General features: G+C 40.9%; 1 protein-coding gene across 9 annotated transcripts in view; it reads left to right on the plus strand.

The window, feature by feature from the left end:
* The window catches only part of LOC124856852 (transcriptional enhancer factor TEF-5-like), a 41730-nt gene that overhangs the window by 3722 nt on the left and 14708 nt on the right, over positions 1 to 23300 (plus strand). For 8 of the 9 annotated variants that reach the window (XM_047347760.1, XM_047347763.1, XM_047347762.1 and 5 more), the window contains exon 3: positions 15134 to 15388. In XM_047347760.1, coding sequence (XP_047203716.1) covers positions 15265 to 15388 — 124 coding nt within the window. In that variant the 5' untranslated portion in view covers positions 15134 to 15264. Of the gene's footprint in view, positions 1 to 4166; positions 4367 to 15133; positions 15389 to 23300 lie in introns of those variants that run through there. The other variant, XM_047347761.1, reaches the window with a different exon arrangement.

A 23300-nucleotide genomic window follows, 5' to 3' on the forward strand; every position in this document is an offset into this window, starting at 1 on the left:
TTGTTTAAAAGCGTGACAGTGGACTGTAGACCACATAGCCAGGAGCATCAGCTATTAAAATAGAGTGATCAGGGAGTAAAAGGGTCTTACGATCTTGTTCTGGCTTGACTTGTGATACTTGTTTTCCCCCTTTTGTTTACCGGAATAAATACATGTTTTTTTCACTCTGTGATATTTTCTAAAGAAACACAAAATAAAAAGGACTCAATTTTGGTGTTTTTTGTTCAACCTTAACATTTAAACACACTTTAACCTCAATTGATGTTGGACTGAAACTGTGGATGATCATTCTTGCATGGAACACATTACTCTGAGGGTCATTGTTTTCTTTGGGCTTGCAGCTGGTATCAGACTGCAAATGTTTGACTTGACAAGCGGGGCATATGTTGTGTGTATGTGCGTGTGTTGATGTGCATATCTCAGATTTTCCCGCTGCCTCCTGCTGTGCGAGCTGCTGGCTGTCCAGCACTCCTCTTACTCTTAGCTCTGATTGTTTCCTGAGCATCGTGCCAGATAGGAAGTAGGAGGAAGTTATTGGAGGAGCTGGAGAGAATTTATTAGGGCCATACACAGATGCAGGAGGCAAAGGGAAGGGTGATGACTCCCTTTTTTCGAGAAGGCACTTGTGATTTTATGAATCTAACTGAGCACAAGTCCTAAATGAGCTATTGTGTTACAATCAAATTTGTGTTTTGCTGAAAATCCTTAATGGTGCAGTCTGTGTGTCGAAGGGAATAAGGCTCTTGTCAGAGTAGCTTTCCTGGCCTGCAACCTAAAATGTTTTCTTTATCTGTAATCTGACCTTTGAGAGCAGCTGCTCCTTCTGCTGCCAGGACCTGTTGTTTCCCCCCTTCAAATGTGTGTTTGTGTCGCAGTGCCTGTGTGTTGTGGGGTCTCACTGTGACAAAGAGCTCTTACTACATCTGTGAGACCCTTTCAACCTTAACTGGACGTGTGGTTCTCATGTAAAGGAGTTTTCACAGTGGGGTTTTTTATTGTGTGTAAACTCTAAAGTTTGTCAGAGGTGCATTTAAGTCCTAGCTAAGCAGGGGGGCTTTTAACCGCCAGCAGTGGTCTGTTTTTTGCCAAGAACTGTCACAAGCCCTACAGCAACTAAACAAAAGCTGAATTTCTAAAGACAGGAACAAATCGTGTAGTGCAGTGGTTAGCAACTAGAAGGAGGAATATACAATCTGACAGGAGAGACACGAGAGAAGAGCAAGTTTGAAGGATCAACACTGAAAAAGAGGCAGATTTGAAAGAAATCTGTTTGCAATCTGCGTCAGGACTTGGTATCTTGCTGGTGGGGGTATACATGGCTGTGAATAGTATGGTTTCTCATACTGTTTGTGGGAGACTAAAACAATTCTAGATTTCCTGGATGTCTATGTAAATAGGCAGATAAATCTCTTCGCACAAGATTAAACAAGCATAAAGCAGTGGTTTATAATTACACAAAAACATTAAGCAAAGCAAATTTTTACATAATTTAGCAAAGACTGTTTCTGCATTTAACAACTTCATAAATAACCAAAAAAAGATACAGACTCATCTCAACTTATTAGAATATCATTGAAAATTTAGTTCAGGTCAGTAATTAAATAAATAAAAAAAGAAAGAAACTTAGATTCATTACTTACAGCATGATATATAGCAAGTAAAATAAGTATTGAACACGTGACATTTGTTCTTAGTTTAAATGTCTAATGGGGCCATTGACATAAAATTCACACCAGATGTTGAAAGCTACCCAAGTAATCCACACACAAAAAAATCAAAGCAAATTAGTTCACAAATGAGGTTATGGATACAAAATAGCAATAACACATTGAATAAGTATTGAACATACTTAAAGAAATGTATTAAATACTTTGTGAAAGAGTGTTTTTGTAATGACAACTTTAAGATGTTTCCTGTGTTGAGAAACTAGTAAGATGCATTACTCAGGTATAATTTTGACCTATTCTTCACACATGCTATCTTCAGATATTAAAGGTTCTGGGGGTTCTTGCTATGCATTCTGATCTTCAGTTTCCATAGATTTTCGATTGGAAACAAGTCAGGTGATTGACTGGGTCCTTCCAGTATTTTTACTTTGTGTCTGAAACCAATGTAGAATTTCCTTGGCTAAGTGTCTGTGGCTCTTGTCTAGCTTGAAAACTGAACTTGTTTCATCTTTAGATTCAAAATCAAGAATTTCTTATCATGTATTATGTTAGGCAGAAACATATGCTTTAAGACAGATGATACCATGATGTTCCATGCTGAACTCTTACATTTTGGGATGCTGTTTTTAAGAGAACTGCAGGTCCACTCTTCTATCAAACATTGTGTGTGCCATTGCGTCTAGTAGTTCATCCAGTATTTAACTAGCTTGTCGAAATCTTCTGCAGCAAATATTAAACAAGGTTCAATGAATTTTCTTTATCAGTGGAGCCTTATGCAGTGAGTGTGCATAGAGGCATTGCGGTTCACTGCATTTCTTATTGTTACTCACAGAGAGCTTTAGAAAGAGGCTCTCTGTGAGTGCTTCTTGGCTCTTGGAAAACTCTTTTAAGTATTCTTTCAACTCTTCTATCAGAAATCTTACAAGAGGCTCCTGGCCATGGCTGGTTTATGGAGGAATGATGTTCTTTCCTCTTCCAAATTATAGTTATATTAGTGATCACTGGAACATTTTCTGATTGATTTCTTTGCATGTGTGAAATGCTTGTTTTAAACTGTTTTCTTTTATACCTGAACACATGCAGAATGTATATGTGCGAAACGTGCACAAGGCAACATTCTGTAGTGCAACTTCAAAAAGTGACACCAATACCAAACACAGAGGACTCCCAGGTATTAGTAAACTATGCTACTTGGGTACATTAAGGTTTCTCATGTAGCTACAGTCCAGCATCCAATCGGCCCAGACTTTATACTTGCATGAGATGCAAGTCAGAGCAATCTGTGCTCATGCAGCATTCGGGTACATCTGGTGCACGTGTTTTGTCTATTACTTCTGTTAATGAAATGGTAGCAGATTCTTGTGTTTTATGCTCAGTGTTTGATACATTTAGTTGTTGGAATAAAACCAAGTTTACACAAATGAGCTTTTATCTGTTTATCTGTTTAGGAATATTGGAATTGGCAGGTCAGACCCCCCAAAAAAATCTAAACTTTTATTAACCTGCAAAGCCTGATCAGTGCATTTTTATTTTTTATATTAATTGTCTGACCTATCTGACCACAACCTGGGATCAGATGAATATTCTGCCAGTTTTAATTGAATTGGTTGCATGATAATGAGCTACATTAAGGAAACTGCACCATTTTTAAAGGTTTAGTATGTACAGAGATGAGAAGAGGGTAAAAAATGAAAAGTACATTGGAAAAAACATGACTGCATGTAGCCACTTACTCTCTTCAATAAAAAAATGACACATTTGTTTGCTGGTATTTATTGTACTTTCAGTGAACTCAGGTTTTAATGCATCATTAAAATTGAAAGTCTCTTTTACTGTGAAACAAATACATGAAACTACTAAGGTTAAAAGTAACCCATTGCACACAAGATGCCCAAGTGAGTAATACTTGTTTGGCTCAGTCGGCTCTCATGGTTCTTATGGTGAGATGTTAGCATTTATTACTATATCCTGTCGTGTTATTTGTTAAACATCTGCTGGCTTAACCTACTTTTTTTCCCCCGATACTAGATTGGTGAGCATTGGAGCATAAAAATCAGACACGATGGAGTAATATTTAATTTTCAGTAGTCTATCAATTTTTCTACATGAGGTGGAACTCTGGCTATACAGTCTGAAAACACGAAGATGATGTTTGTGTTCAGCGGAAGATGAAGAAGACAAAAATGACAATTTTTGTCATCTCTGCAATTTTAATGAATAGTAATTTTATTAAGAATAATTATAAGGGGTAATAAAAGTAATAAAATGGGTGGCTGTTACCTGAACAAACGGCTTTCCTACTTTCTGTGCAATGGAATCCCTTCCCTTATTTAGGCTGTATTGACAGCTTTCCTCCATGTGACCCGGCAGCCTCGGAATGACTCACTAGAATTGCTGGAATTCATTAGTACACAATCCAGTCTTGGAAGCAGAAAGGAAACTCTGCACAGCTTTGGCCAGGTTGTAGTTAAGTCTGAAGCAGAGATAAGCCGATTGCTGAAAACAGACTGCAATGTGATCGCTCTGGTCTGTGCTGGGAAAATAGGAAGAGGGATTTCTGTGCATGAATGGTGCTGTCTCAGTGAATGTACAAGGAGCCTAGCTGTACAGCATTATTTACATTCCTGCTACACATTGGAATTCTGAAGCATGTTGGTCTGAGAATCTCATGGCGTGTTTCCCAGAAAATGGGAGGGGAGGTATGTTACTGATTTTTATTTTTTGTTTAGTGTGAGAGCAATGTGTGATTCAGTCTGGATATTTAAGAACCCTCCCATTAAAATCTTTAACACATGAGGTTGTGAATGGAAGTTAGAAAGGTACAGTGAATTGATTTCATTAACATTACATTCCGTTTGTTCTATTAGGCCTTATACTTAAAAGATGAACAACAAATTGTTACAGTTTAAACCCTAAAACTATTAACTATTTGTTTTGGCCTAAGAATGTTTAAAATAATATTGATATTCTGAATAATTTTGAATTAGCTTGCAAGCTGTTAGTATGTTGTTTCAATCATCACTGAGTTTCACCTAACACAATGTTTGTAACAACTTTGTTGATGTAATCTACAGTATAAATCCCCATATTGAAACAAAATACAAAACTTCTTAATCTTTTTTAGAACATCCCATTATCATTAAACCAGCTTTTGTATTTGTATTCATAAAACAGACTCTAACTTCTTTTATAAAAAAATAATCCTGAATAGAATTCTGTGACGACCAAAGAGGACATATTGAAAATGACTTCACAGACGTTGTCCTCCCTTTAGTCTAAGCTATGAACATCATAAAGCTGGAGCGATTCAGCGCTGATGTTGCCTTCCAGCTGGAACAATCCCACTGTTTTCCAAAAACCAAAGTGGACGCCTAAATTGGACAACAATCCGCTCCCCCCACCGCCTCCTCTTTCCAATACCCCTCACCTCTCTTCCCCCATGGACACCCCTTTTCTTCCTCTGCTCTCCAGCCAGTAAACCAACCCACTCCTCCCATACACGCATCCCCTGGTCTCCTGCCCTTATTTGGGTAGAGACATTCTGAGTTAGGGGGGTGGGGGCCAGAGAGGCAGTGAGTTGACACAAGGGAGGCAGGAGGAGAAACACTGAGCTCTCGCAGGCCTTTCTTAATAAGGACATGTCTGGAATTCAGGCCTCCTCGTGGTGAAGAGCCTCTCTTTTGCAGCACCTCTCTCGAACACACTCGTGTGAGCATTCTGAGCTCCGGTTAAGTCGTCAGATCGGTCGTTGTGCCAAGCACTGTTTGTTGATCTTCACAGCTCACAGTGCAGAAGAGGTTTGTGGTGTTTTCTCTGCTATAATTGGACATAAACAAAAGTGTAGCCACTTTTACCTCCCTCACCCTGCCACCAGCCTTTAATTACTCAACTGGTTCCTGTAACAAACAACACCTGCAGTTTCGTTAATGACACATGTTATCTACTTAAAAAAAGTTTCACATCAGATTGCTAAACAATTGCTAAACATAAAACAGATGCTAAAATCTCAATGTACTCGTACTCGTCGTCTTCCGCTTTATCCGGGACGGGGTCGCGGGGGCAGCAGACTCAACAGAGACGCCCAGACGTCCCTCTCTCCAGACACCTCCTCCAGTTCCTCCAGGGGGAGCCCAAGGCGTTCCCAGGCCAGCCGAGAGACATAGTCCCTCCAGCGTGTCCTGGGCCATCCCCTGGGCCTCCTCCCGGTGGGACGTGCCTGGAACACCTCCCAAGGAAGGCGTCCAGGAGGCATCCGGTATAGATGCCCAAGCCACCTCAACTGGCTCCTCTCGATGTGGAGGAGCAGCGGCTCTACTCCGAGCCCCTCCCGGATGGCCGAGCTCCTCACCCTATCTCTAAGGGAGTGCCCGGCCACCCTACGGAGGAAGCTCATTTCAGCCGCTTGTATCCGGGATCTCGTTCTTTCGGTCATGACCCAAAGTTCATGGCCATAAGTGAGGGTAGGAACGTACACCGACCAGTAAATTGAGAGCTTTGCTTTTCGGCTCAGCTCTCTCTTCACCACAACGGACCGGCACAGCGCCCCCATTACTGTGGCAGCCGCACCGATCCGTCTGTCGATCTCCCGCTCCATTCTTCCCTCACTCGTGAACAAGACCCCGAGATACTTAAACTCCTTCACTTGAGGCAGGAACTCCCCTCCAACCTGAAGAGGACAAGCCACCCTTTTCCGGTCGAGTACCATGGCCTCGGACTTGGAGGAGCTGATCCTCATCCCGGCCGCTTCACACTCGGCTGCGAACCGCCACAGCGCATGCTGTAGGTCTTGGCTAGAGGGGGCCAGCAGGACCACGTCATCCGCAAAAAGAAGAGACGAAATCCACTGGTCCCCAAACCCGACCCCCTCCGGCCCTTGGCTGCGTCTAGAAATCCTGTCCATAAAAGTTATGAACAGGACCGGTGACAAAGGGCAGCCCTGCCGGAGTCCAACATGCACCGGGAACAGGTCCGACTTAGTGCCGGCAATGCGGACCAAACTCCTGCTCCGCTCGTACAGGGACCGGATGGCCCCTAGTAAAGGGCCCCCGATTCCATACTCCTGGAGCACCCCCCACAGGGCATCACGAGGGACACAGTCGAATGCCTTCTCCAGGTCCACAAAACACATGTGAACCGGTTGGGCAAACTCCCATGAACCCTCGAGCACCCTGTAGAGGGTATAGAGCTGGTCCAGTGTTCCACGGCCGGGACGAAAACCACACTGCTCCTCCTGAAGCCGAGGTTCGACTATCGGTCGGACTCTCCTCTCCAATACCCTGGCGTAGGCCTTACCAGGGAGGCTGAGGAGTGTGATCGGAGTGGCGAAGCACTGCTTTCCCCTCCCGAGGCGACGGACGGTTTGCCAGAATCGCTTCGAGGCCAACCGGTAGTCCTTCTCCATGGCCTCACCGAACTCCTCCCAGGCCCGTGTTTTTGCCTCTGCCACAGCCCGGGCCGCAGCACGCTTGGCCTCACGGTACCCGTCAGACGCCTCAGGAGTCCCACAAGCCAACCACAGCCGATACGACTCCTTCTTCAGCTTAACAGCATCCCTTACTGCCGGTGTCCACCACCGGGTTCTGGGATTGCCGCCGCGACAGGCACCACAGACCTTACGGCCACAGCTACGGGCAGCAGCATCAACAATAGATGCGGAGAACATGGTCCACTCGGACTCTGTCTCCAACATCCCCCGGGATCTGGTCGAAGCTCTCCCGGAGGTGGGAGTTGAATACATCCCTGGCCGAGGGCTCCGCCAGACGTTCCCAGCAGACCCTCACTATGCGCTTGGGCCTGCCAAGTCTGACTGGCTTTCTCCTCCTCCAGCGGATCCAACTCACCACCAGGTGATGATCAGTGGACAGCTCAGCCCCTCTCTTCACCCGAGTGTCCAAAACATGTGGCCGAAGATCTGATGATACGACAACAAAGTTGATCATCGACCTCCTGCCTAGGGTGTCCTGGTGCCAAGTCCACTGATGGACACCCTTATGTTTGAACATGGTGTTCGTTATGGACAAACCGTGACTAGCACAGAAGTCCAATAACAAAACACCACTCGGATTCAGATCGGGGAGGCCATTCCTCCCGATCACGCCTCTCCAGGTGTCACTGTCGTTCCCCACGTGGGCGTTGAAGTCCCCCAGCAGAATAATGGAGTCCCCGGGATGGGCACTATCCAGCACCCCCGACAGAGACGCCAAGAAGGCCGGGTACTCCGCACTGCCACTCGGCCCGTAGGCTGAAATGATAGTCAGAGACCTCTCCCCAACCCGAAGGCGCAGGGATACGACCCTCTCATCCACTGGGGTAAACCCCAACACGAGACGGCTGAGCTGGGGGGCAACAAGCAAACCCACACCAGCCCGCCGCCTCTCCCCGTGGGCCACTCCAGAGTAGAACAGAGTCCAACCCCTCTCAAGGATATGGGTTCCAGAGCCCACGCTGTGCATGGAGGCAAGCCCGACTATTTCTAGTCGATATCTCTCGACCTCCCGCACAAGCTCAGGCTCCTTCCCCCCCAGCGAGGTGACATTCCACGTCCCTAGAGCCAACCTAAGCATCCGGGGATCGGGCCGCTGAGGTCTCCACCTTCGTCCGCCACCCAATCCTCTTTGCACCGGTCCCTCACGGTTCCCCCTGCAGGTGGTGGGCCCACTGGGGGATGGCCTCGCGTCTCTCGTTCGGGCTTGGCCCGGCCGGGTCCCGCGAGGAGCAACCCGGCCACCAGGCGTTCTCCGACGAGTCCCGACCCCAGGCCTGGCTCCAGGGTGGGACCCCGGCTCCGCCGTACCGGGCAACGTCACGTACCTCGATAAGTTTTTCTTCATGAGGGATTCTTGAACCACTCTTTGTCTGACCCATCACCTAGAGCCTGTTTGCCATGGGAAACCCTACCAGGGGCATTTAGGCCCCAGACAACATAGCCTCTAGGATCATTTGAGCACTCAAACCCCTCCACCACGTTAAGGTGATGGTTCAAGGATGGTTCAAGGTGATGGTTCAATGTAAAGATTACTTTTTAAAATTATATCAGTGGACTTGTTTTTTCAGTCTATATTTTGGAATAACGCAGATTACCAAAATAAGAAAAGTGAATTTAGTAAATACTTACAGGTCAATTGTGTGATGGAATGCAGAGATAGGCATGTGACCACATTTAACCTTATTTCCATTTAGAACCTCTGCTAAAGATTACAACTTCTTTACCAAATGTTTCTTTTTATATTCATCATTCTTACGGTTTCATTTTGTACACAAATATCAATAATAGTAATAATTAATAATGTTAACAACATACTACCAAATCACAAACTTAGTTTGTATAGACCGTCCAACAACAAGCAAAACACTAAATAATCACACTAAACTGGAACTTTACATTTTTGATGTTTATTTTCTTGAACTAATGGGATGGTTAAACCCATTAAACCAATGAACTATTATTGTGTGTGGATTGTGTCATCCTGAGGGATACAGCCTTGTGATCTGTGTGGTCAGAGGTGGACCATTTGATCTACTGATGAGAGCTCAGTTTCAGTGTTGAGTGGCCATGTTGCAAAGGCTCTGTCATAAGGGTACCTTCTCAGCTAAAATTAACAGGCTGTCTTGTGGATATTTGTCAAACTCTCATTTGGGTTCAGTGATTGCTGGCAATTCTACATTGCTTATGGCAGACTGTAATTGTTGCACCATGGTCTCTGTGCCTTTAATTCTTTGTAACTATTTAAACATATTAATAGAAAGGGAATTGAGATGTCATTCAACTTTTTTTAATAAAGTGTAAAAACAAATTGATCTCAATGTTTAGGCAACAATGAATTTTATGCCATTAATTAGTGATATTGACCCCTTACATACTGTATTTACTGTTGATGCATTGAGGAGGCATTTCAATATGAAGTTCATCTGTTTTTTATTGTACGATAACCTTTAAACTCATTTCTGATTCTAAAACTAGTCTTGGTAAATCTTTAATGCACTTTAAATATTCAAATAATTTATTTTCCTCTGTATGTAGTTGTTTCAAGTTTGAAAATATCATCTATTTTTAGATGTTCCTCTCTATTTTTACCATTAAGGGTCTGGTAAACAATAATCCCTCCCTACTTAATCCCCATACACTATTGTATAATTGCCTTGTGTTACTATGTCAGACTAAGACTCCATCGTCGCTTTTCTAAAACTTCTATACTATAGCATGTATATTGTGATCTCCAGGCAAACTTTGCTGGCACATTTTATGGATGTGTCAAAAAGTGTCATGGCATAGGCATTGCAACTCAAGACACCACATATACTCCACATATGTGCCCCTGCTACAAATGTTTTATAACTGCTACGTAAATGTTGAAGCAATGATCTGATTATAAAGTTACATTATCTCATTCTACGCCATGCATGTACTCTCTCTGCCCTGATAAAGAGTCACTTACCTTGACATATCAAATGCTTAAAGACGCTGAAATGGCACTTGACCTGGCATTATTTTTTGATTCATTAAGACAATATTTTTTAACAATTTAAGGACACTTAGACTTTGTAGAGCATTAACTTTCGGTCAAAGATAGTCAGGGGATCATTAGAAAAAATGAGATGGTGACACCAAAGAGTAACTGACACCATATTTTCATACTGAAACTACACTGCACATTTTACACTCTTCAGTCCAATACATATGCAATATATGTAATGGGGGCACGTCATAAACAATGCACCAACCGTATATACATTGATGTTTCTCAAAATGTGCTTCTTTTTCTTGTTTGGATGCAAGAACAAAGGGTTTTTGGATATACCGACATGACTACAGGAAACTTGAATCTGCTTTAATGTGGGAGTAAAACGTGTCGGATGTAGTTGGTAATGTTTTAGTACAATAATCTCTATTTTCTTCTATTTTATTGCAATAAAACCGTTTAACAATTCTGTTTTTTATTTGTGTCAATGCAGGTATGTTAAGCTAAATTCCTTTTACAGAAAAAAAATGTATCCCTGTGAATCATTATTTTTTAAATAAAGTTAAAAAAGAATGATTAGTTTTTGCTACACATTTAAGTAGCTTTTGTTACACACTTTAGCGGACTCAAAGTTGAGACTTTATTTTTCTTTACATTTCTTTATGTTACATCAGAATAAAATGATTAATCTCAAAAAGATAAATGTTTTCTGACCTATTATTGTTCCAAACCTTATTTACTGTCACATCACCTCACTGTCTATAATAAAAATAAATAAATTAGGGCAATCATACCAGATACTTTGAAATCACAATAGCTGTCTTAATCTTGTCTTGTAAATTCAAAACGTCCATATATTTACTTCAATTGTTTCTTTCCCCAACGTGCTCCCTGTATTTATCAATTTTACTTAACATTTGTCAGTGACGGGTGAAATTTTGAAACATAAAGAGAAGCATCCTGGGAGGATCATTACCTCATTGACTTTTATTATGAAAACAATACAATGCAGAAAAGACAGCTTGAAAAATACTTAAGATCTTTTCCTGCTGTCAGCTATAATCTGACCACATTGGGAAACATTTCCCAAACCACAAGCATTCTCAGAGACCAATGGTGATTATTGGAATCTTTAAACTTTGTTTTATGAAATATCTTGAATTCATCTGAACATTTGAGAGAAATGGAATGGAATAAAGTAGTATTAATGACACGTCTGTGTTTTTCTTGTGCTTTACATGAATTCTCACAGCTTTTCTCTCTGTTGCAGTTTCATAGTTAAAAGTGATTTTGAGGAAAAAACCATTATTAAAAGAGCTAGCAAAAGTCCAATGACTCAACAAGTACTTATGAAGTATTTAACATGTGCTTAAGAGAACAGTTGCTTAAAACCATAATCATAATAAGTACCCATGTCAGAATCTTTTTACTTGTTCTCTTGTTGTTATCTCAGATCAGTTCATGCAGTCATAAAACTTGCTCGTCCTGCTTAAGCAGCATAAGAGTTTCCAGGCTTCCACATAGTTGCCAAACTGGTTAAGTGTCATAAAGAGACAAACGATGGCTTTTAATTATCTGAAACACAATACACAATAAAGTTTTAATCATGTATTATTTTAATTAATTTTCTATGCATCTTTGGTGCTGTCATTAGCCATATAAAATAAAAAAATCTGAAATGATTTTGTGTTGTGATTTTGTGGATAAGCATTTTACAAAAATATAACTAATTATTATCTTTCACTGTCCATAACGTTCAGCTCTAAACCAGTTTATTCTTTGCCAAGGAGTTTGTTTGAAGCTTAATTGTTTTAAAGTCCTAGCAGTTAACTTAACAAAGGACATTGAAGACCTCTTAAATTGCAAGAAGAGGGCTTTCAGATCTGGCATCAGGGGGGAGATGAGAAGAGTGCAACATGACCTGAGGTCTACGATAAGGGAGGCCAAAGAGAGGTACAGGATAGTGAATCTAATGTTTCATAAACCCTGTAACCACTATTCATCCACTTCACAATCCACTTCATAATTATATTGAACACCATTCTAAGGAACGACATAGAACAAACCCAATTAATTGTAACAGGATCCTCTTTCATAGTGTTCCAGCGCTGGCCACGCCCATTGCCAAATAGTCAGCCAATATGCATAACTGCTAACCCTCTACTTGTCAGACAGACACGACGACACACATATATAATCATGTGCAGTTTGAAGAGAATAAAGTGAGAGAGAAGCGGGAAAAAAAGGTCTCCCAATCAGGAGCCGGCTCCTGCCGTTCACGTCAAAGAGCCAGCTAAGCCGACTAAGGGCCGTTTCATTGACAACCGACACATCACTGGTGCAGGAGGAAGTTGGAGTGGAAACTCTAACAACAACATAAGAAAGGTGTGGAGTGGCATGAAAACCATCACTGGTTACAAGCCAACTCCACACTATCTGCTCTTCCACACCTCCTCTTGCTCAACCTCATTGCCTCTTCATGAACTTGCTGAGCACACCCCAACCCTCCTACCCCCAACCCAGCCATTACCTCCACACATTCCTCATAGATAGTATTCCCCACCGTACCATGTCCTGAAGACCTGTGCCCCCCAGCTATGTGAAGTACTTCAGAGCCTTCAGAGGTACCCCCGTGTCTCTTCACGGGTGACAATGCGTCCCAGCTACCTTAGGGACCACAGACCCATGGCTTTGGCATCACAAATCATAACGACCCTAGAGAGACTCATCTTGGAGCTGCTCTGGCCTTTGGTCCAACTACTTCTGGAGCCTATTAAGCTCGCCCACCAGCCCTGTCTAGGAGTGGAGGATGCAATCATCTACCTGTGAGTCTACGGACATCTGAACAAGCCAGCCAGTACTGTGAGGATCATGTTTTTGGATTTCTCCAGTTCTTTTGACACCATCAGGCCAGCTTTGCTGGGTGAGAAGTTGACAGCGGTGAAGGTGGATGCCCCATTGGTGACCTGTGCTGTTTATTATATGACTGGCAGACCACAGTCTTTGTTTGCAGAGCTGTGTGTCAGACAAAGTGATCAGCAATTTGGACTCCACAAGGGACTGTTCTTTCACCTTTCCTTTTCACTCTTTACACCAGTGGCTTCACCGACTGCACAGAGACGTGCCACCTCCAGAAATTTTCTGATGACTCTGCAATGGTTGGATGTATCTGTGGTGGTAATGAGAGTGAGTGCAGAACTATGGTGGACAACCTTGTCACATTAAGCAGATAGAACCACCTACAGCTCAATGCAACAAAGATGAAAGTACTGGTGGTTAACTTGAAAAGGACCAGGGCTCAGTGAGGCCTGTTCACATCCAAGGGGTCAGTGTGGACGTGGTGTAGAATAAGTACCTGGGGTTGTACTGGTCCAAAAATGTGGACGTGGTATACAGAAAGGGCCAAAGCCATCTCTTTTTTCTGAGATAGCTAAGGTTCTTCAACATTTGTCAAACAATGCAGTGGATGTTCTATAAATTTGTGGTGGCCAATGTCATCCTCTATGGTGCTGTCTGCTGCGACAGTAGGTTAAGGGTGAAGGATACTAAGACACTCAAAAAGATCATTAGGAAGGCCACCCATATTGTAGCTGGGGTAGTGTACTATTTGACAGTGGTGTTGGAGAGAAGGACACTAAATAAAGACAATCTTACACTGCCCTTCCCACCCTTTACAAGAGTAGCTGATGAGCCACAGGAGCACGTTCAGTAAACACTATATACTTCCACACTGCTCATGTTGTACAGTGCCAATGTATAACTGTGAAACACTCACACCATGTATACTGTGCATACTTTAAAATTAGAGGCAAACTACATGTATATAACAATAACCTGAATTGCTTATTAAAGTTTAGTTTTGTCATATTTTAGTCTATCTATTCTTAATGTATTCTATTTTATTGGATATTCTCTTATACATTTAGACAACTTGATTTCTTCTTGATTCTGGAGCTATGTGGCAAAGTTCAATTTCCCTATGGAGATTAATAATGTAATTTTGATTCTGATTAAGGTAGGGAGATTACACACTGCATGGTATTTAGGCAAATGTAACATCATATTTTATGCTAAATCAACATGCTTTAGTCTAATTGCTGTTGATGAGCAGAAGCAATCTCTTCTTATGACTTCTTTACATTCTGACATGATAGCAGCAGAAAGACTTGGATGTTCTGCTAGACTTTGAAAGATTAGCCCTTCTCTTTGTAATTGCTCTTGTTGACCTTATTCCTTCTTTTATCCAGGGTCATTCCAGTGTTGCCTAAATCTCATTATTGCTTTATGGTGCTGTTAGGTTTGTCACCCATAATTTCCCAAGCACATGGTTTGTATGCACAGTTTCTAAAATGTTTACCAGAAGTAGTTCCACATGTTCTGAGCCTATCCAGCAGTAATTGGTGGGAGAGAAAATGTGATTTTGGAGTGTTTTAAACATCATGAGGTGAGCATTTCTTAGTTTAGCAGAGCAAGTGAACAGAGGCAACAGGTTTTGTAGTGTCTTGAGGTCATGTTATAGATGCACTGGATGTTTCAAAATCAATTTATTTTGCTTTTTTTCACATCTGTCAGTGCAAGTAGAGAACTTGAAGGTGTTAGACAAAAATGGTTTAAGCATAAGACTGTCGTAGCTTAAAGTCAATAGCCCTTACTAGTGCCACTTATGATCTGCACTTATTTTAGATCCTACTAACAGCTCATTATTTTCTGTTGAATCTTAAAAAAACTCAGACCACTGACATTTTATTGCTGTCTGGGGGTCAGTTTTACAATCATAAATGAAATGTCTGTTTTTATTGTGAAACATCAATACAGTGTGGTTTTGCGTATAAATCCAGAATTTGGTGGAACCAAATGTGTGCGAACCGGGTCTAACTTGCAATGTAAATAGAAAAGCAACTTAACTGCTTATGAGAGTTTTGTTGTGAAATTATTTCAGTAAAATGAATAATTGTGGGTTTCACAGCTGACTCAAAGTAAACACTTCTGCACTGCTTTCTTCTACAGATTTCCCACTGATCCTTTGATCTTGGGGCTCAGGGCCGGGCCCAGGGGGAGCCGCCACCATTGCGTCCAACGAGTGGAGTGCCAACGGTAGCCCAGAAGATGGGCTGGATGGGGAAAATGAGGACAAGACCATGGAAGGAGACGCAGAGGGCGTTTGGAGCCCGGATATTGAGCAGAGTTTTCAGGAGGCCCTTGCCATCTATCCTCCCTGTGGCAGAAGGAAAATTATCCTGTCAGATGAAGGAAAAATGTATGGTGAGTACAGGACCAGAGCAGCACAGGAACAACAATTACAGGGATATAAACCCGACAAGAGTGCTTATAAATGGGAAAACCATAGATTTTGCAGTGATTTGAGGATAGAAACAGACACATTTCTGTTTTGCTGCTTGTAAAGCAAATAAGAAAATTCATTTTCTGCCTTTTTCGCTCTCATGCCACAGCTTAAAGTGTTTTCTTTCCCCACGTAGCTCTGTTTAACAGGTCTGAACCTGTTGAGCTGCGACCCACGGGCAGGTTCTTCCAGTCACACTGGTACTTTAAGAGGTGGTTATTGCTGTCCTGAGAGGCTTAGCTCCTCTTCCCGCCTGATTTACATCAATCTGTTTCTGCAGAATGTTCTTATTCATGGCGTGGTTTTTACACTAAGGCTTTTTCTTCTCCGCCTTCTCTCCAAACTTGTATCTTTTTATCTCTCAGCAGCAGTCTATTCTTTCTCTGAACTTGCAGTACTAGGAAAACATTGCCTGTGGGTGACTGGTTAAAATGTTCTGTTTGATGCTGGAGCTCTTTGTTAAATTAAAGATAATTAGCACAGCTTGAAGCAAGACTTGAGAACGAAAACATTGCACTGGCATGCTGAAGTTTTTAAATATCCATGTGGTTGTGTCATTTCCTGCTACATGTTCATAAAGTCGCAGGTGTTGAGCCCTTGATGCGCTTAAAACCTTTCAGATGGAGATACTTGCAAGTGTTCCTGCAGGATCACTAGCTTCCAGGTGTAGCAAATGATTCACACTTGTCTTTAATTATTTTGATTCCATTTTCAAGTTCTGTAGGTACAGACAATACTGGTTGGATAGAATTTTGCATTTGAACTTTGAGGTTGTACAGAACATCAAAAAAAAAGCTGACATGACTTTTTTCTGCCTTCTTTGCTGTTTCTCCTGGCCCTGACAGCCAAAACGTTTTTAGGTTTTGTGATTTATTTTTTGGAACCACTGTGAGCCAGCTCATAATAAACATATGATAGTGATTTGGGCTTCGGCAGGACCCTAAAAACAATCAGTATCAGCCACTCAGCCTTTAGATAGACTGTGTTTTTGTTCAGAGATAATTGTTTGTTTTTCGGAGGCTTTTAGCAATTGACGTCAGATTGGATTCTTTCGGTGTGATTCACCCAAGATGGAATCTCGTCCAGTCATTTGTCAGGCTGATTTGAATACTAAAGAGGATGGACATACTTAAGTTTACTCACTCTGTTAAATGGCTTTTGTTTAACATGTTTTGTTTTTTCCAATTTAAGGTGCAAAGGGGAGACAAAACCAACAGTGGGATAAATAATTAGTCAAAAGAATTAAAGAGAATCACTCTAATTATTAGATTTATTATCTGACAAACATTTCCCACTAGCTTGTTTCATTTGACTTATATTAGTGTGGCTTATATGTTTTGCATTGTAGAAACAGGAAATTTACTATAACTGAGCTTTAAAGATTTACTTCAGTAACAAATTGATGCGGTAAACTTTATTTATCTAGAGCCAAATGGCAAAAAAAAAAAAATTATCCAACTGTATCCCTAACATTAAAGAATGAGCTTAAGTGGTTTCTACCAACTTGGTAATTCAACCCAGGGTAACTGACTCTGAATACACTCTTCAGTGTGCACTCATGTAAAACTGGTGAAGGTGGAATAAGAGGACCAATCACAATAAAGACACTTAAGGAAAGCTGACCACAAAACACAACACAATGAATGTACAAATTAATAGATTTTTCAACATTGCAGCCATTGTTTAAAGCATTAATAGCTTATCATTGCAAATTTCATTGAATTAAAGTATGTAGCTGGACATCAGAAAACGTTTCTGTGCAGCAATCCAGAATGTTTAAATCCTCCTTGCATAAAAAGATCATCAAAAATAAAAATGATTCAGTCCAGAAAGTGGAGGTACTGTAAATGCCTGGGTTCATTTCTGCCATATAGACTCTATTGTTACATACAATTTGTTGTGCTTTCTCAATGTTGCATTCTTTCAAAAAATAATACAACCATTGTATGTATGAACATAAATGTACATACACAATATGTAATTCTTGAGTGCAACATACATTCTTGATAAAAGAGGAGGGGATATTTGCAGAAGTAGGTATTTTACTGAAAAATCACTAAATGTTAACTTTCAATCTGCAGTCATTTATAGCGGCAAATGAGTAATCAGTCTGCTTTAGCTACATAAGCATTAACTCTGCAGAGATTTTTCTAAAAATTATTTTGTCCTGTCACTACTTAAAAATTCGTGTCCCTTTTGATGCCCTTTTTTTTGGCTCTGGTGTATATACTAGGATCAATGGTGTGAAACTTGGAGTTCTGCCATTGGGAACAACTTTTTCACTACCTCACTGTCTCATTTATTTTATTTTTTAAAAACCCAATTGAGCATCTGAAAATTACATTTTAATGCTGTATGCACCCCTAAGTCGTATAATTATTAGCCTAAGTAAGTGATGCTGTCAGTTTCAGCTTCACGGATCCAGTGTCTCGTATCCCACCATTATTGCCAATGTGGCATCATTTTTCAACATCTACAAAATAAATTAGTGACAGCCTGATTTATATGGTCATCAAAGACATGATGCCACAATGCTCAATGCATTGCAAGGCAAAGTGGTGGTGGAATTTCCCTGTGTCTTTCTACACTGTTGATAAAAAGGCATATAGGCATCTCGTTTCTCGTGTGGAGAAACAGTTCTGTCCTTTTAGTTTAGTTTTTATTTTGTTTGGGCAAAATTTTGTTTAGAGGTGGTGCTTCCATGGTCAGTCAGTCAGTCAGTCATTTTCTACCGCTTATTCCATAGTGGGTCACGGGGGAGCTGGTACCTATCTCCAGCAGTCTATGGGCGAGAGGCAGGGTACACCCTGGACAGGTCGCCTGCTTCCATGGTCTTATTCTCTAATCAGGAACAGCATTGGTGACACACCCAGGTAAAGTCATCCAATGTCATGATGATGGAAATCCCAAACTGAATTTGGTTACCTCAAGTTACCTCAATAAGTAACTAGCTTTGCTTCACTGTACAGGCCATAGCAGTTGTACATGGCTTACGGGATGTACATATATGTAAATTGTATTTGATCGAAAAACTGAACTCAGTTCTCTAAAACAAAATTGAGCTGAAAAATACAAGCTTATTGTATGTTGAGGCATACTTTTTAGAATGACAGTCAGTTTACGACAAGTTTGTATAATGCTTTCTGTGGAACAAAAATATAAACAAGTAAATCTTTCAATTTATTTTAATCTAATAACTTTCCATTCCCGTTTGGCAGAACTGTGTTGTCTTCCAAGATTTGGTAGAAGAACGTCAACAAAAAAGAAGTCTAAGTACAAACTTTCCGTCATAGCAACAAACTGTCAGGACCCCTTTTAGAGGCTGTTTTTTTCCCTAAGCCACTAAACACCCTTTCCATTTACAGTAAGTCATTTGAAGGCTCTGCTGGCAGAGCCAAGGCATGCCCCAGAAGAAGCCCTCACACAAGGTGATTACCTCAGATGTCTAAAAGCTGCCCTGACGTGAAGTTAGGGGAATGTTAACGATTGCACAGCATGTAATACTGTCTACCTTGCAGTCTCAGACTACAAGTGGCCTCCAAAAGCAGAAAAGTCATCCCTCCCATCGGGAATTCCACTTTTTTTCTGCCAGGATTTTTTTGTTTTGTGGGAAACCTTTGCAAATTTCCACTTGCTAGTGGACTGTTTTAAACATGTGTAATATGTGTTCCACAAAGCTGTCTAGACCAGTGGCATTTATTTTCATTCAGATAACTTCGGGGTGACCAGGAGTTCAAGGAAGAATAATGTTTTACCTCTCACGTAAGGAAAAAATTAAGCTGTGTCACGGCATGAATAAAGAAGTTTATTTTATAGTGTAGTCAATCTTCCTAAATAGGTTCAGCATATCTGTTTTTCTGTGCAGACCGTTAGAATAGGTTTAGTTTCTTAAACAATAAAAACATAAAACGAAAAAAAAAAGCATAATAAAACAGAAACAGAAATGATTACACTACTTAGCAGTGGTCACAGAGCATTCTGATGAGATCAGTCAATAGCAAGCCTACCAGACTGATTGTTTAGTGCTGACCTGAAACATGTGAGTGGGATGCTGTCCGATGTTGAGATGTAGGAGCATATGTTTAGGCAGAGATGACATTAAAACTGGAGTGTGTGGTCTCTCCAAAAGATTGAATGACAATTTCTTACAATCAAGGCACAGGATGCTAATCATAGCTATCTTCTTGCATTTCAACTCGTTATTGCACAATTTACTGTAGTTGTCTAAAGTTGCCACTTATCACTGTAAGTTAAAGCTACTATAAAAAATCAGGACTGGGCATAGTTTTTCTGCAGCTGTTTTTTTTTTTTTTTTTATCTGCCATACAGAACAAAAAGCATGCTTTTGCTTAAGTGGATGGAATTTTAACACTCTTGCTCTTTTAAATGATGAGCTACTTTTGTATAGCTCAGCAGTTTACAAGTGAAAATCTGTGGAGAATATAACATAATAAGACTGTCCAATTACAAGATGGAAGATGGAACAAAGAGTTTGCGCACCTAAATATGAAATGAAATATGACACGAGCTCCAGAGGCTTGGTGTGAGGGGAGTTTTATAACGTATGTACCAAACAGGTACATACAGTAAGAATGGAACTAGTACATCTCCAGGCCTCCAGGCAAATACCGTTGATCTATTAGGAAGTGGAATGCAAAGCAACAAAACCAGCAGAAAAAACAATTACATTGGACTATGTAAACAAAAAATCAGACTTTTATGTCAATACATAATGTTGTATTTACTTGGCTTATGCTACTATTCCAAACAGACCATGAATAACACATTCTAGGATTCTTATTTGAATTGATCCTGGATTCTTCAGTCTTTGTCATTTTTACGCCATCTGGTATTAGTAGCAAAGGTTTTGAGCTGTTCAAACGTTTAGTGCAGAACTCCAGAATCCAAAACATCTCAGTTAATTCTTAACAAATTCACTCTTAAGGATCGTAACCGATTCCTAATTGATTCTGAGGCATTCCTTTGTATTCTTAACTCTATCAGGGATAGAGTTCATCAGGCATTGTCTTAACTACTCTGGACCAATGTACCCTCTAAAACTGTCCAAATCTCTCTTCGGCCTTTGGGGAAACAATTTAATAAAAATTGTTAAAAAACAATACAAAAAAACTAAACAATAAATTACAACAATATATACTGTATATAACATAAAATAAAACTAAGTAAAATTCAGTTTTTTAAATGTAGTTTTTTATTATATTTTATGTCCAAAAACACATTTACATTTTATTGGCGAAAACAATCACTTCACTTAAAGCATTTTCACTTCTAAATATCATCAACCAACATTCAAATGAAATTCATTCCTGCTAGTCCCTCATCACTTTTTATTATATTTTGAAGGAAATCCCAGAAATTGTCAAGAATAGTAACACATAAAAATTTAACCGTACCTGATTCTTAGACAGGCAATTGTTAACTGATTTCTAACTGATTCCTAATGTTCATTCTTGTAAATAGTACTGAATTTCTAACAATAATGATGCGAATCAAGCCAAATCTTACAATTTATCTTTATCTGTCGTACCTGTGTCGTAACTAAATCTTAGGGCTTCACAAATCATACAATTTGCTATTCTTGGCAATTTGTGTTATCCTTGGTCTTTGTGGAACAATAGCATTAGCAAAAGAGTGGGTGGATTGCTGTAACTGAATAGAGCTCAACCATAAAGAGTATCTTCATCAGCATTTGTTTTTTGATGAAAATATTAAAAGCAAAACCATCAAATAATTATTGAGTCTTTAAGATTTGTTCTTTGTCAAATGAATAGCTGACCACTTTTACATGCTGAATTTAAAGGAACATTTGGTAAAAAAATTTTAGTCCCTGTTTTGCTTCAGGGCTGTGCTGACACGCTGTTCACCTGCGTTTTCTGGTCTCAACAGGTGTATCACACGCCTTTTTCCTTCCACACCCCTGCAGCTGTCACTATTGCAAAGTACTCTGGATGTGAAAATCGAGAAAAGGGCCAGAGGATGGCTGGTGTCTGTTCTGACCTTCGAGATCCGAATTAGCAGCAGGTTCAGTGCATGCATGTGCACGGGTGTGGGAGAACATATGTGTATAGATATAGGAGCAGTGTCTGAGCAGGCTGTTTGATGACTGAGCAGGCCTGGTGCTTCCCTGTCAGCTCCCTCACTGAGATGTCAGGAATGCTTTTAGTCATGGCTGAGCAGTATGTTAACAATTTAGGATTACCTCAATGTTGTGTGAAGGGAGGAGGGAGGAAAATAAGGGAGCTGAAAGGGTTCAGGGGAGTAATGGAGCAGTAGAGAGGCAAGGTTATGATGACTGTGCAGAGATTACCTTTTTGCTCGCTATCTTAGCGTGGAAGTGGAAAATTCCAGTGATCATATAAAAAAGATAAAGCTGGGTGTGTCTCATCAGAGGAGCTGAGAATGTCAGCCTGCAGCTTTCTGACTGACTGTTGAGCAATCAACAAGAGACTCATGAGAGGTTGGAAAGTGCTGCTGCAGAGAATTGTAACACTGGAGAAGCTGAGGTCAGTGAGGCAGTGCAGTGTGTCTGTTTATATTCACCTGTTATGGTTCCCTGAAGTGTGGACCTCTGTCTATCTGACCCACCCACCACCATCCCCTTACCTCTCCACCCTCCATCTCCAACCACGGTGTCAAGTCTGAGCAGATGTCAGCTGCTGCAGCTGCAGAACCACAGTGCTGCAAATCAATTCTAGTTAAAAGTTTAAGTAAGCAGTCAGTCAGTCATTTTCTACCGCTTCTTCCATAGTGGGTCGCGGGGAAGCTGGTGCCTATCTCCAGTGGTCTATGGGCGAGAGGCGGGGTACACCCTGGACAGGTCATCAATCCATCGCAGGGCAACACACAAACAACCATGCACACACTCATTTACACACCTATTGCAATTTTAGAGAGACCAATTAACCTAACAGGCATGTCTTTGGACTGTGGGACAAAGCCGGAGTACCCGGAGAGAACCCTTGCATGCACAGGGAGAAATGCACACTGCAGAAAGACCCCCGGCCGGGAGTCAAACCCAGGACCTTCTTGCTGCAAGGCAACAGTGCTACCAACTGCACCACCGTGCAGCCCAGTTTAAGGAAGCAATCTTTCTAAAAAAAATAATTAATAACTGCCACCCTATACAACCAGTTCTGCTGGGTCTTCGCTGTGAAGATAGAATCAGACATTATTAGGGGGAGGATGAGTTGCTATATTAAGTTTTCTGTTTACATTTTGCTTGTCCTTCAGTGTAGAGCATCTCTTTGTGTATGTTTCAGACGATGGTTGTTTAAGTATAAGAATATAGTTATTAAAAATGTGGAACTCATTATCTCAGTTTACAAAGGTCTTTACCTCTAGTCCTGGGATCTGCACTGGGCGTCGTTTCAGACATGAAGTGGTCATATTTGTTTCTTGAGAGATGCAATAATTTGCACTGTCTGAGGTTTTGGGGGGTACCTATTTTTTTTAGCATTTTCCATATTAAAATTAGTTGGATTTTCATAAAAATGACCAACGTACAACTATTTAAAACAATGAGATTACAGCCCCACTGCTGATCTAAAGTTAGAGCGGTAAGATTTACATTCTTTACGCCTGCTTTACTTTTATGTATTTCAAGGAAGGTATTACATCGCCACATACAGACCTGACATAGTTACTAGAACACTTTCTGTACTGGTGAAGACATTTCTAGAAATTATGTCATTTCAGAAAATATTACTACAAAGGTATTTTTGGAAATGTTCTGTTTTCATTTTGTCAAGGCCTATAAACACTAAACTTGATGTGTATGTAACTATCAGTCTATTGTAATTTGCTAGCATAAAT

Source organism: Girardinichthys multiradiatus, chromosome 20, assembly GCF_021462225.1.
Source record: "Girardinichthys multiradiatus isolate DD_20200921_A chromosome 20, DD_fGirMul_XY1, whole genome shotgun sequence".
In the NCBI taxonomy this organism is placed as follows: Eukaryota; Metazoa; Chordata; class Actinopteri; order Cyprinodontiformes; family Goodeidae; genus Girardinichthys; species Girardinichthys multiradiatus.